The 18718-nt window shown below is 44.0% G+C and overlaps 2 protein-coding genes across 2 annotated transcripts in view; one reads left to right on the forward strand and one right to left on the reverse strand.

Moving 5' to 3' along the window:
* RAB3IP (RAB3A interacting protein) overlaps nucleotides 1-7516 on the reverse strand; it is a 168079-nt gene extending 160563 nt beyond the window's left edge. Inside the window, exons 1-3 of the mRNA XM_033866325.2 lie at nucleotides 7309-7516; nucleotides 6595-6806; nucleotides 2225-2308 (exon numbers count right to left, since the gene is read on the reverse strand). Coding sequence (XP_033722216.1) covers nucleotides 2225-2308; nucleotides 6595-6641 — 131 coding nt within the window. The 5' untranslated portion in view covers nucleotides 6642-6806; nucleotides 7309-7516. The remainder of the gene's footprint in view (nucleotides 1-2224; nucleotides 2309-6594; nucleotides 6807-7308) is intronic.
* Nucleotides 7517-12303: 4787 nt separating this feature from the next.
* Nucleotides 12304-13143, forward strand: LRRC10 (leucine rich repeat containing 10). Its single transcript, XM_033866328.2, has one exon. The coding sequence runs from the start codon at nucleotides 12304-12306 to the stop codon at nucleotides 13141-13143; it is 840 nt and encodes a 279-aa protein (XP_033722219.1).
* The last annotated feature ends 5575 nt before the right edge of the window (nucleotides 13144-18718 follow it).

Raw genomic sequence — 18718 nt, forward strand, 5'->3', positions numbered from 1 at the left:
GGGAGGTTGCGGGTGGCAGGGTAGATAAGAACTCTCTGTACTTTCTGCTCAATTTTTCTGTGAACCTAAAACGGCTCTTAAAAATACAGTGTATTAATTAGAAAACCAAATAAAACACAGGCTTCAAATCCAGGAGTTTGGTTCCAGAGCGCACCCCTTTAACCACCGCATTATACCATCTCCCAACTTCTAATGGAAGGGCAACCCAACTTTTGATTGAAGTTAAAAAGAAAAAAATATGTACATATAAAGTAAAACAGAGAGGTTGCTGGGTTTTGGAATGTGCCTGCTGTTCAGGTTGCCAACCCTCCCTCATCCCTTCTAGAGGGCGGGCAAGGCTCCATAGCTGATGAAGCCGACGGCTGCCTCCCGGGTAGTGTGTGATGAAGAGCACCTGACGTGTGGCGTGAGGCCAGCATCCCCAGCGCCCTTTGGTCTAGAAAACAGCTGTGAGTAATCTGGGGCACCCGGAGCAGAAAGCTTTATCAGCTGGCCTGTCCCAAAGCCGCTAGGAAGACTATCTGCTGGTGCAGCTATGCCTCCAACTGTCCTATTTTTAGAGAAAGGCATTCTTTTCAGGGCTGTTCTTCTGACAAAGGAGCAAGCCAGCTCTGTCCCAAGGTATAGCCGCTGAACAACAAGCCACTTCCACTGGTTTGCCTTAGGGCTCATTTTCTGCATGTTTGTAGACGACCATCGAAAACTTTTAATCAAAGGACTTGTAAAACGCCAGCTCATTCCCCAGCTGAGAGAAGCCGATGTGATATTGCTTTCTGCCCCAGGAAGGGAGGCATAAGACATTGTACATAAGGAGGACATAAGACTATTCAAACAATAGCATCTTGCCAACATTTCAAAGAATACCATTTAAGGCCGATAAAGGGATTTTTTTTTTTTTTTTTTTGCTGTAAGGAAGCAAATATCTGCTTGAGAGACCGTAGGATTAATTTATGTTTTAATCATCATGGTGGGAGGAGTTGGGAGAGTAGATAGTGAACCAAAAGGATGTAGAGTTGGCCCGGTCAGTTTTAGGTCTTCCCAACACCAAACCAGGAAGCCAGGTAGGGCCCAGGAATTGAGAGAAACAGCCCCAGAGCTGGCTCAGGGCTCAGCTCACTTGGGCATCTATTAGAACTCCTCAGAATAAACATAACCCAACAGCTAATAATAACATTAATAATAAGAGGATAATAATATTAACCCTTTTCAAGCATCTCCTGTGTGCAAAATACTTTAAACACATTATTGTATTGACTTGGGGACAATCCCATGCTGTAGGTGTTATTATTCCAATTTTGCAGGTAAGTGAACTAAGGCTCAGAGAATTTGTTTACCTTCTGCCCACTGAATGGTAGACCTGATATGCAAACTCAAATTTTTCTGACTCCAAACCCTATACATCTTCTTTTCATTTGTCATGCTGGCCCCCCTAACTGTCTCGGAGGGGGTTACACAAAAGGAGACTGGGTCAAGCTCTTTGCCATTTTAACTTAGTGTCCCAGAATTTAAACTGAAGCAAAAACAACGATGTTTTTCTAAGCACAGTCCCCACTCCATTTACCCCACACTTCCCTGCATTTGCAGCTGAGTGATACATGTCTGATGACTCCAAAGTGATGCAGTGGGAAGTCCCTGTTGCCAAGCTTGATGGGGACCTTACGGACCACCTGGTCCAACCCTCTTGTCTCCAGATGAGGGAAAGAAGAGCAAGAAGTTCAACAACTTGCCCAAGGCCATAGAGTAATGCAAACACAGATCTGCAGAGTCCAAGTCTGGAGCCCCTCCCGCAGTATCAACCCCATCCCATCAATACGATCCTAACTGACCAGGACTCAGACTAAGCCCTCCCGTCTCAAAGACACCTGAGATGGAGCAATATTGAGCCCATGCCACTGTTCCTTCCAAAAGTAAATGGGAGAGGGAAGTCCCTGGTGGTCCAGTGGTTAGGACTCCGCACTTTCCCCACTGAGGGCCTGGGTTCGATCCCTGGTCGGGCCAAAAAAACACCTTTTTTTAATTAAAGAAAGAAACTCTCCAACAAGAGAAAAACACAGCCTCTGGGGAGTCCAGGTTGGTTTGTGGCCTTTCAGAGCCAGATGTCTTCAGATCCCCAATCTACTCACATAATATAGTCTTGTAATCACATAACTGCTCTTCTGTCATTCTCTCCTATAAATAGACTTCCTGAGGGAAGCATCACAGATGTCTACAAGCAAAAACTTACGGTTGGTGGCCTTCCATGAACTCCTCCAAGGTCCCTGCTTCTCCAAGATGATGTCTGCTGGACTTAATTTGGATCAAAGAAATCCTGAAAAGATAGAGAAGGATGAGTGAGCTCGTGGTGTCAGTCCCACCCTGTTTCAGTTCATCTCTTTCAACATCAACTCAGCAGTGTGTGGAGGATGGTAGGTGTCAGTCATGGAGAGACGATGTCACAGCCTCTAGCTGCGCCAAGCTTCCCTTAGCTCTCCATGCCATGATGACCTTAAAGACACCAGAGCCACCAGGACCAGTTTCATTGTCCTTGTTCAGTGGTTGCTTGCAACGCACCAGGCTTTTTGATAGCTCACTGGTTCCCAAAGTTATGAGCTTGCTCCATCAATCCTAGAAGGTTCTACATTGGCAGTAGTTTTAACCATGTGGCTAGAGCTGACCACAAACTTGGGCAAATACTGACATGCCTTAAAGATGTGAGGTGGTATCAACCAAGTATTGATAAGAAAGTTTGCAGTCGGAGGGGGAAAAGTTGACATGTATTAAGCTTCTGTGTTCCAGGTATTTACTGTCATTTAATCTCCACCATGATATTAATATCATCTCCAGTTGATAAATGTAGAAAGACTTTCAAAGAGGTTCAGCAAGTTCCCCAAGGCCAGAAAGACAGGAAACGGTCGAACTAAAATTCCAAACCTAACTGCCAACCCACACACACCAGACATCCCCATGGCAGGCAATGCTGGTTTCCTACCTAACCTCTCCTTTCTTTCTTGTTGACAGAATGCTGGTTGCATTGAGGCAGCAGTGTGCCCAGCTCCAGGTGGCCCCAGAGTTTAGTAGCATCTACCATCCTCTGAAATCACCTCTAGCTACTGGACGGACGCTTGAGCTGCAGCTCAGAATCCGTTTCCTCAGAAACCATCTTACACACAATAGTCAGTAAGACTGCCATCACTGCATCACCAGCACACTTCTGTTCTGTGGGTTAAGACAACCCTTAGAGATTAACCTGGGATATCACCATTTATAGCATAATTTCTACTGGAAAATGCATTAAAAGATCTATACACCTGCTACTCTCCTACCCCCCATTCCCCGAGAAAACAAAACACAGCTTCCAAGAGACTTCGTGATTCCTTTATAAGGTTTAAGTTAATTCAAATTTCACAGGTCCAAACCCAAAGCTGCTTTCCTATTACCAGCCCTTTACTTATCAGGAAGATCTAGGAGTATCAAAAATGCCAAAGGACATTCCTGAAAATATACTTAAATATGGGGTATTTCTAGTCAATCTTACCTCTCTTTATTAAATTGAAAGAAAATCTTCCCTACAACTGAAAAAAAAATGTATTCTAGTCAAGAAGATGAAATACTAGCTGTTGTACCCATTTTCCAGTTACAGTGATGCATTTCCCTGCAAGAAAACTTCCGGCTTTAGGATAACCCAGGGTAACCTTGGCACTATTGACATTTTGGGCCAGATAACTCTTTGCTGTGGGTGCTGTCCTGTGCATTGGAGAATGTTTAGCAGGGTCCTTGGCCTCTACCTGTCAGATGCCAGGAGCACTCTCTCAGCTGTGACAACCAGAACTGTCTTCAGACATCGCCAGCTGTCTCCTGAAGGGCAAGCCCACCACTAGTTAAAAACCACTGGCAAAGGCTGATAAACTAGAAGGACCTATTTACTCAAAGGGCTGCACTAAACCTTATAGAGCCAGGAAACATGCCAATGAAGTAAGAAGGACTGAGCCATGTTCTGATAGCAAATCCTACTCCGTAAAGCAGGGGGCAGATGGTCACTGAAATGGCCTTAGGCTGTAATCACGAGTAAGGCCCGTTCGTTATCCAGGGCCGTCAAGAAACACAGCTTCAGAGAGCGTATCTCTCATTGCTGGTTCGTAGGGATTGAGTCCCCTCAAGGTCCATCTTCCTGGCTTTGGTTCCTTTCACTCACACACAGGCTATAAAAAGGCTGCCTTTCCTACTTCTGTTCATTTCCCCCTGGCTCTCCACCCGTGAGTTGTGAATCGAGTTGATGGAACTCCTTCAGGGTTCGTGTTTCACTTCACTGCTCACTTCTGAAGCCCCCTTTCTCAGAATAATTGTCTTAGCTCAGCAATGCTACTGAACAGGTTCCAGCAGTTCCACATTGAGTGAGAATCTAATCAACTTCACAGAGTACTTTGGGAGACTTCTCTGGAATCCAGCTGTGGGCAAGTCCACAGAGCAGGCACATTTCATAGTGGTAGGCTGAACTCTCAGGGGAAATCTTCGTCTTCATCCCAGCATTGTGCTCTAGGAAAGCACAAAATTGGAGTTTATCCTACAGGTTGCCAAGCAAATATGAGCTCCTTTCCAGGTTTTTCCAACCCTGTGTATATCTTGTTAACTATTCTCAATAAATTCTGAGTCTTTCTCAGAGCCACTCTCTTTTACCTCAGTGATCATCGATGGTAGGGAAAAAAATCTATGGATTCATAAATATATTAAGTCATTGGCTACCAGCAATTTGAGTTTACATTATCAAACTGAGAGTAATACATTACTTATTCTTTCATTCAAATGCTCCAGGAAGGCAGGGAATTCTGTCCTTATTTGTTGAGTAAATTAATGCCCACTTAGTTTGAGGTGCTGTCGTTAGTGCTAAGCATTCAACAGTGAATAGGATTGGCACAAGCCCTGCCTTCAGGCAGGTCTCCTGCAGCAAGAGAACTAAGAAGTAGGGCTTCCCTGGTGGCGCCGTGGTTGAGAGTCCGCCTGCCGATGCAGGGTACACGGGTTCGTGCTCCGGTCCGGGAGGATCCCACATGCCGCGGAGCAGCTAGGCCCGTGAGCCATGGCTGCTGAGCCTGCGCGTCCGGAGCCTGTGCTCCGCAACGGGAGAGGCCACAACAGTGAGAGGCCCGCGTACCACAAAAAAAAAAAAAAAAAAAAGAGAACTAAGAAGTAAATAAAACAATCACAAATTGTGGTAAGAGCTAAGTGGAGAGAAACTGGGGAGTGGAAGCAGCCAGCTCAAATAAGGTGGTCAGGGAGATCCTCTTTGAGGAAATACCCATTAAGCTGAGACCTGAAGAACAGGAGCTGGCCTGAAAAGATTTTCAAGGGAACACACACACATACACACACACACACACTACATACATGCAAACCACATATATACATACACATATAAATACACATACACACTTGGCAGGGATGCACACATACACACACCTATATATACATGTGCAATACATTCATATATACATACCCACATAAATACACACACATACAGATATGCACACATACACACACACAAACATACACCCTTTGGTTCAAGGGAACCTGCAGCCCTCACCCCAAATGTTATCTTTAAAAACCCTTCCCTGAAAGTCATCGGGGAGTTCGGGTCTTTTGAGCATGAACTGCCCATTCTCCTTGCTTGGTCCTGCAGTAAGCACTTACGTTTCTTCACCACAACTTGGTGTCAGTAGGTTGGCTTTGCTGTAGGGAGGGCAAGCGGACCGAAGTTCAGTTCGGTAACAAGGGCAGGACAAACCCAGACAGCAGAAAAAATCCACTAGAAAGGGTTAAATGATTTCAACTCCCACAGGCGGAGCCTCAGTGGGAAGGGGTCTCCGGGACTGCCCTTCTGCTTTGTCAGTAAGAAGGATGGGATCCTTTCTGCCTTGGAAACCGGCTTTCTGGGGAATCCTGGTGTTGAAATCCAGTGGAAGGAGAGGGGAGGGAGAACAGGGCTCCTGGAAAGGGGAACCATCTGCAGAGCAACAAGAACCACACAAGCAATGGGATATTCAGATCTGCCTGGTATTTTCGGTCTGGGCTGCCCCCCAGGAAGTGCCCAAATGAGGTTTCCCATCTGCTTTGGGTCTTTACTGTGCAAATTGAGAAAATGCAATCTGGAGACAGCCCTCAAAGGGCTGCTGACAGCTGTTTGGGGGAGAAAAAGAATGGCTACAAAGAGAGCGAGGAGAAAGTGAGACAGGACAGCCTGCCAGGGAGTGGGAATAGGAAAACGGCGGGGAGCTGGGGCAGGGTGGCCGCACCATCTCCCGTAGCCCCTGGAACAGTATGGAGGCAGTGCTCAGGGAGAGCGCCTCGGTGGGAGATGGAGGAGGGAAAGGCAGGCAGAGGGAGTCTTAAGAAGAAATGCTGGGCATCGTGAAAGTGATCTGTCCTCTGTCAGTTTCCCAAGTGACTATGATATAGATTTAAATTGGGTTTCATTATTTTGGGATGCTGTATGACTTTTTTTTTTGATGCAACACCATGTAAAAACAGGGTCCCAGGTTACCTTGGCTTTATTGTGTAAGCATACAATTGCCTCTCATCAGATACTTAGTCTATCCATTCCGGTAATTCACATACACTTACCAAGTGCCAACTGTGTGTCTGTCCTGTTCAAGATGCTGGGCAAACATTCCCAGAAGTCTTCCAAAACCCCAGCTCTACTTCAGCTGACAGGGGGTCGCTAAGCCACGCACTCGCTCAGGTTGTAGGCAGCTTGTAGGCAGAGGACACATTTGCAGCTCACTCACGCTTCAATGAGCCCAGCACAGTGTCTTAAGAAAGCACAGCAATAATACCTGCTCATGGTTAGTAAGTCAGATGCTGTGCTAATTACTTTAAGTACATTATCTTATTTAATCCTCGCAGTAACTCAATGAGGTGGAGCCCAAGGTGATTCCCATTTCTCCTCATGGGAATTCTCCTCATTCCCAAGATGAGGAGACCAAGGCACAGAAACTTTGCCCAAAGCCCCCAAACTAATAAATACCAGAGTCCAGGTTCAAACTGTACAAGGTCTCTTTAATGCCAAAACCTTTTTGCTTTTAATACTAAACTGTACTGCCATCTCATAAACCATAATAAGATAGTAAAAGTCAGAATTAATCATAAATCTAAATTATAGATTATAGTAATATGAAATCTTTTCTTTTTTCCTTTTAAGTACATAACAGAACCAGGCTAACAAAATGCTACCTAGTAGGAGTCCTGTTTTGATAGATTGCTTTCATTTCATTTCAATAAACGTTTACTAGTAACTGATGGAAATAGTTCTTACCCATTAATGTTTAATTGACATACCATTTTCCCCAAGTAGTATTGTTATCTGCTGATACAGCTGTCACACTGAATGTTCCTGGATTCTTTTGAAGGCCTTAAGATTATAATGCTTCCATTCAGTCTTTTAACATTACACAATTGTTTAGGAAACTAGCCATGTTCCAGCTCTGGGAAATCCACATATATTCCATATTAAGTAAGTCTGCTTTAATAAACTGCTCCAATAGTCCTGTAGATATAGGAAGAAAAATTAACTGTGCAAGGTCAGACAGCCACGGGAGGGTCAGAGTTAAAACTACAGGCTAGTTGTGATGGGTATCTGTGATTCTTTTCGGCTGTCAGTATACAACTCACCTTCCTGTGTTTGGGGAATTTCTCACCTTAGGAATCTTGGTGGTGGAAAAAGGCCACCCCCCATCACAAAATCCAAAACCTCAACCTTAGCCTCCCTTACGTTAGGGTGTGCATGTGGCCAGTGAGATCTCTCCATCAGATTCAACTGCCAGTGATGCAAAGAAGCAGGGCCTATGAAAAATCCCTTCGGGGGGTCAGGGGGAACGTGGCTACATTCAGGTTTAGGGGCAGCGTTCAGCACCAGGGAGTCAAAGGGAGAAGCAGAGGGGCTGAGCCCAGGGGTGCCAGTTCTGCACTGAGTTAGGACATCCAAGCCAGGTTCCTCAGGGCACCCAGGGAGTCTGTGAGCATCCTAACACCTTGTCATAAATTCCTGTTCACTGAATCATCCAAAGATGTTTTTTTTTTATTGCATTGCAATTAAGAACCCTAATACTAGAACTGAACCTGGAAGCATCCGAAGACCCGACATCACTTAGCTCTAGACAAAATTTTTGTGCAGACACCCCAGTGGAGGAGTCTGGAGTCAAAACCAACAGGTGCCCATGGTCAGGCAGGAGTCTAGGCTTGGTTTCAGGCTTGAGGAGGATAAGCTTGCTCCTGGATCACTCTTCTTGAAGGCCCAGGACTCTGGCAGTGGACACCCTTCTCAGCATCCGGCACCATGGTCCCCATGAATTTTAACAAAGGAAAAGCCAGCTGTACCTCAAAGCTAATTACTGGAACACAATTCACTTTATGTTTTCTGTTTTCAAGAGTTTTCTGGATGTCTCTTGCAACATGGATTGTCTTTTCATTGGGATGTGTATATCTGTGCACGAGAGTGTGTTCTCCTTTTGATATAGGCTGTTCTTCTAGGGGCCACTTTGCTAATTTTATACCAGCTTACCATGGGTGCTGAATCCAGTAGAGTGTAGTGAAGATCAGCCATATTCTTCCTATCTCACACACACTCCTTGCGTATTCCTACCCCAAGCCCTGGAGAGCAGCTTGGGCAGATCCTACAGCTTTCTTGACACTTTCAGATAGTTAAAAGTTTAGTCAAGTCTACCTCAACATTTTAACATCTCATCCAATTTCAAACTTATTTCTGCCCAGCTGAGGCCTGGCCTGTGGCTTGAGGACCGACAAAGAGAAAGGAGTTGGCACTGGAGGTAGGATACACAGTCTTTTCTTTTACTCCCTAGGCTCCCCCTCCCCTCCCCTCCCCCTAGATCCCCTGGGGGTTGGGTCCAGCAGGAGAGAGAGGTGATTTTCTTCACTCCAGATGCACACTTTTAGTTCTCCTTTGGTGGAAACTGGCCTTCTGTCATGGCAGATATTCAAATGCTGGCTGGTTCCTGGAGGTTCTTTTGGGACCCTCCACCCTCCCCTGGCACAGCAATGCACCCTCCTGCCAGCGGCTCACAGAACTCCGGGAAACACTTAGGTTTACCAGTTTGTTAAAGAATATGATAAAGGATATAGATGAAAAATCAGATGAAAAGAAACATTGAGCGAGGTCTGGAAGGGTCCTGAACACAGGATCCTCTGTTCCCGTGGCATTGGGGTGTGTTATCCTCCCAGTGTGGATGTGTTCACCCACTTGGAGGTTCCCGGAGCCCCCTAGTACTGGGATTTTATGAGACTTCCCTCACGTAGGCATGAACCATCATTAACTCTATTTCCAGCCCCTCTGCCTTCTCTGGAGGATGGCGGAGCGGGAATGAACATCCCAAGCTTCTAATCATGACTTGGTCTTTCCAGTGACCAGCCCCTATCCAGTAGTCACCCGGGAGCCCACCCCGAGTTGCTCATTAGAACAAATATGATCCTAGTGTTCTTATCACTTAGGAATTTACAAGGGTTTTAGGAGAGCTGTGTCTGGATGGGTTCAAAGACCAAATATTAGAACAAGGGATGCTCCTAGTGGTCTTATCACACAGGAAATCACAAGGGTTTTACGAGCTCTGTACCAGGAAACAGGGGTAGAAACCAATATATATATTTTCTATTATCTCACAAGTGCCTACATTTTAGGGTTGTAAGAATTAAGTGAGCTAATAATACTGTAAGCAGCACACAAGTGTTAGAGTTAACTCTCTGAAGATACTGTAGTAAAATTAGTTAAGAATTTCCTCTGCTCTGTCCATCGTTTTTGTTTGATTTCTTTTACTCTGCTTATTTCAATCTCCACCTCTCACGGAGGCAGCTTGTCTCATGTGTGGTTATCCTTAGCCACCTGCTCATATTTAGGGGTTGGCATTAAAGTGCTGAGTGGAAGTGTGTGTGAGGGTAGTTTGTCAACTGGTGTGACCTAACTCCACTCTGATAGAACTGTATACTCTGTGAGATCAGGATCCTATCTATCTTGTTAGCCACCAGATTCCCTGCATCTAGAACACAACAGGTGCTCAATAGATATTTGATGTTATTCTTAAACCTCTCTAAGCCTCAGTTTTCTCATCTGAATATTTAGGATAAAAAATATTTACCTGGCAGGAGTTTTGAGAAAAGACAGTGTATGTAAAGCACAAGTTCAGTGCTTAGCACTTAGTTATAAATAATAATGGGTAGCAATCATTATTATTGTTATCATTTTTAGGGACATCAGGGCAGCAGCTTCATGACCATTTGTGGTCACCACTGACCATGCTAAATATAGAGCCAAAGCACAGTACCTGTTGAGAGGCTAGTTATTACAGGACAAATCAGCAAAGCAAAGAGAGGGCTTAAGATAAGCCCTTGACGTTTAATGTTTAGAAAGTCCAAGGACACTGGCTTTAGTCATGACTGAGAAGAAAGAAGGTGGGTAGTGATGCCGCACTGCCAAATAGCTCTGTAGAATGGTCATTCACATGGAATGCTCCTGTATTGCTCTGTTCAGTCTATTATAAGCAATTTAGCAGTAAAGGCACTGGAGGAGGCTAAATGGTGCATGAAGCCTTCCCCTCAAACCTGGCACTCTATCCAGACAGCAGGCAGGCTGCTAGAAATGGAAACCCATTTCTTCTGGAAATGGAAACAATCCGTTTCTTTTGGAATAGAGTTTTTGAAAGTAATATATGTATATAGTTAAAAAAAAAATCAAACAATACAAGAGGGTGTAAATGGAAGAGTCAGCATTCCTATCACCCCCAAACCTTCAGGCAGATTTCCCAGAGATAATCACTGTTTTGTCTTACAGATACTTTTAGGCATATGCAAGAATATGTGTATTTTTCCCCAGATGGAATGGTAAAAAGAGTTCTGAAACTTGTTTTTTTGCCCTTTATTTATCCTTAATATCTTTGCACATCAGTATATAAGGATTTATCTCCTTATTTTTAACAACTACTCTATTCATTAAGATAAGTTAAGAGATAAGCCCCCAGATCTCCACGCTTAACACAATTGAAGTTTCTCATTTACCTCAATCCAACTGGTGGTAGTGTGTGTGGGAGGGGAGGTGTTCTGACCCTAGCACTTATTCAGAGATCCAGGATACCCAGGACTTCAACATATGACTTCCACGTACTTGGTGGCTTCTAAGGTCACCCTGGGTATTAGATGGGGAAAGTGTGTGGAGGAAGGTGAGGTTTGTTCTAAATGAACCAGGCCTAGAAATGTTTTATACCACTTCTGCTCACTTTCCATTGGCCAGAACTAGCCTGACTGCCCTAGACTAGTACTAGGAAATGTCCCAGATGGACAGCTTCTTCCCACAGTAACTCAGCTCCATGGAAGGAAGCTCAAACCTTTGAGGCAGTGAGCCACATCCCACACAGACACATTGTAGGAATACACCCTCATTTACTTAAGCTTTAGAAGGCTGATTTTCCTCTTCTCTTTCTTGTTTTTCTACTTGTCTTTTGTCAAAGGCAAATTTTTTTAAGTGTAGAAAACTACTAACTGGTAAGAATGAAGAAATAAGAAAACGGACACTTGTGGAGCGTATACACTCGTTCAGATCTGGTGGGGTTAGGGGGGAGACACTACCAATGAAAAGCCTTTAAAGAATGCATATCTTTGACCCAGTAACACTTCTAAGGACATTTCCTAAAGAAATTAGTGGATAACTGCTCACGCTGTATGTACCAGGATATTTATAATAGCGACACATTGTAAGCAACCTAGATGCCCAACAACAGACCTGTTTAAATTACAGTGCATCCATATAATGGAATGCTTTGCAGGTGTTTAAAATGATTGCATGGATACCTGCAAACATAAAAATATGTCCATATGTTCTGATAAAAAACAAGACTCCTAAACAGTGTATGTTTTTTTTAAACAAATTGATTATGTGTAGCAAAAGGCTGGAGGACATCTGTTAAATAAAACGTTTACAGTGTTTATCCCTGGTGGGTGTAACTATGGTTGTTCTCACTTTCTTCTTTTCCACCTTTATGTAATGTCTCAACGTTTTATCATTAGAAAAAACAGTGAAGCTATTTTCCGTTTGAAACAAACAAACAAAAAAATGTAGATAAAGAGGACTGGGGCTTAGGTGACTGAAAGCAAGTATGTGAGACCCCGCCTCCAGGACCCTGCCTGTCACCCAACACTCAAGTTGCTATCAGGAGCACTTCTCTCTGTTGCAGTGACTGGCTTCTGTCACGCAATCCCCAGGTTATAAAGAGAGGGGAGGACAGGCCTCAGGGCAGAGGCAGCAGCCCCAGGGTCGGCGGGCTGCGGCTTGCCATGGGGAACACCATCAGGGCCCTCGCGGCCTTCGTCCCGGCTGACCGCTGCCAGAACTACATGGTCAGAGACCTCCAGGAGATGCCGCTGGACAAGACAGTGGATCTGAGCGGGAACATGCTCCGTCGCTTCCCCGTGCACGTGTGCTCCTTCCAGCAGCTGGCCAAGCTCTACCTGAGTGACAATCGCCTCAACAGCCTGCCTCTGGAGCTGGGGCAGCTGCAAAATCTGCAGATCCTGGCCCTGGATTTCAACAACTTCAAGGCTCTGCCCCAGGTAGTATGTACCTTGAAACAGCTCTGCATCCTCTACCTGGGCAACAACAAACTCTGCGACCTCCCCAGTGAGCTGAGCCTGCTCCAGAATCTCCAGACCCTGTGGGTCGAGGCCAATTACCTCACCCAGCTGCCAGATGTGGTGTGTGAGCTGAGTCTCCTTAAGACTCTGCATGCTGGCTCCAACGCCCTGCGTCTGCTGCCAGGCCGGCTCCGGCGCCTCCGGGAGCTGAGGACCATCTGGCTCTCAGGCAACCTGCTGACAGACTTCCCCCCTGTGCTGCTTCACATGCCTTCCCTGGAGGTGATCGATGTGGACTGGAACAGCATCCGCTACTTCCCCAGCCTGGCCCACCTGTCAAGCCTGAAGCTGGTCATCTATGACCACAATCCTTGCAGGAATGCGCCCAAGGTGGCCAAAGGGGTGCGTCGCGTGGGAAGATGGGCGGAGGAGACCCCAGAGCCCGACCCCAGAAAAGCCAGGCGCTACGCACTGGCCAGGCAGGAAAGCCAGGAGGCACAAGTGCCTGCCCTGCCTCCTCTACTTCCGCCTAGCAACTCCTGAGAAGCTTCAGGTGTAGTTCAATGCCAAGGACCCAACTCCAGCATCTTCTGGAGACCTCTCCATTAGAATGCAAAGGACTGCTGCAGGACAGGTGGGGCAGCTCTGCCAGTGGAAAATGGAATAGTCAAATGAAATGCCTACCTCACACCAAGAAGAAAATACTCAAGGCCAACATCTCTCCCAGAAGAAATTGTGTGCTATAGGTGGCATGACAACTTCTTTGCAAGAAAATCACCCTCTGAGCAGGTATTTTGAAACACTTAAGAGCAAGAAAGGCTGGGACCCTTTGGCCTCCTCCAGTCTCCAGGAGTGGCTGGTCATGAGGCCAATGAGCCCCTCAAACAAGGTATTTGTTACAGAGCTCATCTAAAAGTTCAGGGGGCCTGTCTCCACCCCTTTGCAGGATGTATTTTCTTACTATGAATGACCATAATGGTAAGAAGACATTACCGATTCAGGCCACTTAAAAATGACATGTCTACCTAGTCAGTCCGATTCAGACTCTTCGTTGTTGCAAAGGCTCAAGATGAAGCTTTTCCCCTGAAATTTAGTGGCTGCTGAGAAGACACCCCAGCTGGGAATGCCCCCTGGTGGAATCCAGCTGCCACTTTAAAACTTGACAGTGGTTCATGCTGATTTCGCTCATTTTCCTTGACCCACCTGTAGACTGTCACGGGCAATGCTGAAAGTCATCTAGAAAACAGAATCTCTCCTTGGCAGTGAGGTCACATCAAAATCCCTCGTTGTGAATGGCTGCCTCTGTGGAGCAGAGCCCTCCTGTTTACTCACATAATGAACCAGAATTGAATTGAATCTCTTGCCATGCAGGGCATTTCCAGAATCATATTAGGTTAAAAGTTGTAGGTGAGAAATCTGTTCGCTTGCAACAACCATTTGGAAATTGGAATTGCAGGTTGTGGTATATATAGGAAGTGTCTGCCTCTTCAGCCTCAGTATCTCTGCCCTTGCTCTGGTTTGATTTTTGTAGATAAAATCTTTTGATGGTCGGTGTATAAACCTAAGTAGTCAGGCCGCTATTTCTCTGAAGGATGTTAATCATGACCTTTTCTTCTCCCCATGAATACATCAATTTTAAACAAACTGCTGTCAGTGGGTAGTTTAATAACACAATCCTTTATGTTCTTGAACCCTTTCAGTAGTCAAGGACACAAAAGTGTCATCTTAACTAAAACATACTGAATTTAGCTTTTAAAAAGTACTTTTGCCATAAAAGCATCTTAACCCAGCAAAGTTTGGTTCTAAAATGACATTATACAGCAGACTATTTTCATGTTTTCCTACCACAATTATTTCTTGCTAAACCCGAGGAAGAAAAAGTTTCATGGTTTCACATAATCTCTTCCTGTCACCACCTCGCAGTCTGTAGAGTATCTACAACCCATTGATCAGACTGCTAAAGGGTCCTTTTAATCACTAAATTGTCAAATACTTAACTCCTTTAATAATGAGTCCAGATTTCTATTAGACAGCTAGGATTCAGTCTATTTACTCACTCCTAATGACTGCAATTACACTATACTCAGTTGATACTAGAAACTTTCTGCCAACAAGACTGCCTCCTGAGCTGAATCACAGCTCATCCTTCACAATGGCTATGATTTTCTTTTGATCCTCTCTTCCCCCTCCTAAGATTACGGGGCCCACCTTTTCCAAGGAAGCCATAAGCTGTAGCTATTGACCTACAGAATTTTCATCTAATGAGCTAACTAGTCTGAAACAGATATCAAATTATAAACATTCTGACACAAAATTAAACTGTTTTGTTCTAAAATAATCAATACACAACAAATAAACACTTCTTAAACAACATGGTTAAGTGTTCACCATGAATTTTGCTGTCCAAGTTTTCACTATAGGATTTCAATCAATTTTATAAATTGACTACGTAAGTGCATATTTACATTTCCATAACCCTCTGATGTTTTCTTGAAATTCTAACGTAATTATAAACTTAAAAAGGGAAAAATGCTGAAGCACCAAAAGTTAACTTCTTTTATTTGGTGCACCACACGACCTGCGAAAATCTTAGTTCCCCAACCAGGGATTGAACGCGGGCCATGGCAGTGATAGTGCCGAGTCTTAACCACTGGACCACCAGGGAATCCCCAACATTTTTACTTTTAAAAGTTCTGAAACCCAAAGTGCATCAGAGGAAAATCTCTTCCAGAAGTTTATGTAGGATTTTAGCTTCCACAAATATGAATGATGCCGAGGCTTCCCTGGTGGCCCAGTGGTTGAGAATCTTCCTGCCAATGCAGGGGACACTGGTTCGAGCCCTGGTCTGGGAGGATCCCACATGCTGCAGAGCAACTAGACCCGTGAGCCACAGCTACTGAGCGTGCGCGTCTGGAGCCTGTGGTCCGCAACGGGGGACTGCGACAGTGAGAGGCCTGCGCACCGCAATGAAGAGTGGACCCTGCTTGCCGCAACTAGAGAAAGCCCTCGCACAGAAACGAAGACCCAACACAGCCAAAAATAATAAAAAAGTGCTCCAATAATCTAAAGGAGTTTTATATATATATATATATATAAAAAAATGAATGATGCCAACTAAAATCTTTAACGTGGATTCTAAGGACATTCCCAAGGTTTTTGTCCTAAAACAATACTAAGTTTGCAATTTCACACTTGAAAAGTCAGCTTGTACTCTAAAAATCAACTACTCAACTTTAACTAAAAGCCCATATCTTACACACAGTAACCTGGAGGCAGTGTACTACGATGGTTAAGAGCATGACGCTTCAAACTACCTGAGATCACATTCTACCTTTGTATATTTACTGGTCAGTTACCTACCTGTGTGCCTCAGTTTTCTCATCAGTAAGGTGGTAACAGTTTCTGTCTCTCAGGGCCCCGTTAGGTTTAAACAAATTACTGTGTATGAAGTGCATGGAACAGTGATTGGCAGGTGATGGCTAATGTTTACTTAACATGTTCTTTTACTAAGTGTTATACCATGGCAGTACAATACTTATATTTACCGTACAATCAGTATAACTCCTTGTTTGAAGGAAAAAAATGTAAGTAGCAATTAAACAAAAAAAGCTTTTTCTCAGTAGAATTTTCAATATTATCTCCAGTCTTGAATATAAGAAATATAACTGCAAAGTGGTCAAACACTTCTGGTTTACATATACAGGAAAACACAGATAAGATTACCAAGGATTCATTTTTTTAAACATCTAAACGAATATACTTTGCCCTCTGCCTGTTATGCTAGAATTTGCAAAATCACCAAAGTACATGAAAATGTGAGACTATTCCTTGGCACTAAACCCATTCGTGTCATGAGGGCAAGAGACATGAGACTGAAGACACGGGTGTGTGTCTGCTAGATAATTTACTGCCTTTGCCACTGTAACAAAAAAGATACACCTTGTACTCTTAGAAAGAATATTAATGCCATTAAAAAACAAGTTTACATGCTTTTCCCCCTTTCTGGACTGTCCACTTCTGAGAACACGAAACAGGTGATATTTATCTTTGAATCCCCAGTGGCTGGTATAATTCGACCACATTACTTGAATTTTGGAGATTTTTTTTTTTTTTTGCGATACGGGGGCCTCTCACTGTTGTGGCCTCTCCCGTTGAGGAGCACAGGCTCCAGACGCGCAGGCCCAGCGGCCACGGCTCACGGGCCCAGCCGCTCCGCGGCATGTGGAATCACCCCAGACTGGGGCATGAACCCGCGTCCCCCGCATTGGCAGGCGGACCCCCAACCACTGCGCCACCAGGGAAGCCCTGAATTTTGGAGATTTTATCCTGCACCAAGGCCACAGGACAGGGGGACACACTGACACTTACGGAGCACTACTGTAGGTCAGGCACTATCCTCAGGGTCTTGTGTAGATTTATTCATATAGTCTTTTCAATACCTCTTTGAAAGAGGTGTTATGTACCACTCAGAATTTTAAAATCTTTACTCTTTATTCATATTGGGAATCAACAACGTTCTACAATAATACTGTGATTAAAAAAAAGGTTAAGTCCTCTTTACATTTCTGCTCTAGTAATACTCTAAAACACCAGAGTAGGTACAAGACAAGGCAGACTTCGGAAAAGAATTTCATACAAAGTATCCTATTGACTTCTATGAGTCACGGTCCTGACAAGAAAATGCATTCACCTCAAACGATTTACAAAGAGACTTTTCACAAAGGAACTGTTACTAAACAGAATTACGGGGAGAAAGATCAGGGTAATACAAGTGATTGTATTTGGCATGAGTCACAGCAGCCGCCAGCCCCACCCATAAGGCTGAGTGAAAGTGGGAACAGAAATGTTACCAAAATGCAGTAAGAGCTGAGTCATGAAAAGAGGGCTTGCCCAGAGAGCTATACTGGTAGGTCTCACAGGGATGCAGCCAATCCCAGAGACAAAGAGCAAAACCAGGAAGAAAATACCAATTCCCTCTCCCCAAATCCTACCAGTGCCTCCTGAATTAAACCACAGGAAACCAGTCCACAGGGAGCTGTGAGGCAGTTAGCAGGGATAAGTCCCATGGCCTCCAAGCAGGCAAAGAATGGATTCTGACTTGAGGAGAGTAAAAGAAAAACCAGCACACATATTATCCTTCTTCAAAGAAAAACAGAAGGCTACTGAAATGGATTTTAAAATTCTAAGCACTTAGACAATTTCTACACAGTTAACTGTTAATGTACATTACAAAAATCTCCATTTCTATGTCACAAAATAATAACTTACTGCAAAAATAAAAACTTACTGCTTACATAACTGTTTCTGAGTTTAAAAAAACTCCATCTTAAAACTCTTACAGGAATTAGAGGGCCCTAGGTTGGTACTTTACTCTGAAATGGAAAAAACTTTGTAATTTGTGAACTCGGGATATTCTAGGCCTATGATGTAAAGATCTATAAAGGCTTCAAAGGATATGAATTCAGAGGAAAAGCAGCATGGGTGTATTCTTGGATATACAATTAAGCTCCCACATTTCTACCTCTTTTTAGATTAACTTTAATACTTACTGGTGTATCCTTTTTAAGACCTTTGTAGAAAATGAGCCCAAATACACTTTAGATTAAAATCCTACTCCAAGCTACCTGGTCCCTCAGGATAAATGTTTAAACCCACTTACCTCTCCCACTGAAACCTCTGCACATTTTCTAGATCATGATACGCTCAACTGTTCCACCTACCTGAGTTGTGGGCTGAACACTGATGTTATGATGTATGATAAAGTACTTTAAAAAATTACATAGCAAACATACTGCTATGTTTCTAAAAGTGAAAAAAGTAAAAATCTGTATAATTCTCTGATGATCTCAGAAGTTTCTCCTTTATGTGAACGTTGGAGGATATAAGCTATTATCACAACAAAAAACAAATTTTTCCAGTTTTCATAGCTTATACAAAGTAGTATTAAAATGCTGAGACACACTTTTGGACAAAAACAGAACAGGCTGGTTTATCAGTGTTTCTTTGAAAACACTTTCACTCCTCTGTGCAAATAAAATCTCTCTCCATGATGCTAGCAGAGATACTCAGTAAAAACTACTGCTGGGTTTTTGTTTAATTTCTTGTGCATTCTGCTGTA

The sequence above is a fragment of the Tursiops truncatus genome, chromosome 11, assembly GCF_011762595.2.
Source record: "Tursiops truncatus isolate mTurTru1 chromosome 11, mTurTru1.mat.Y, whole genome shotgun sequence".
In the NCBI taxonomy this organism is placed as follows: domain Eukaryota; kingdom Metazoa; phylum Chordata; class Mammalia; order Artiodactyla; family Delphinidae; genus Tursiops; species Tursiops truncatus.

Bases quoted from the DNA above. Each gene is read 5' to 3' on its own strand.
- LRRC10 (XM_033866328.2), top strand. From the start codon at position 12,304: ATGGGGAACACCATCAGGGCCCTCGCGGCCTTCGTCCCGGCTGACCGC.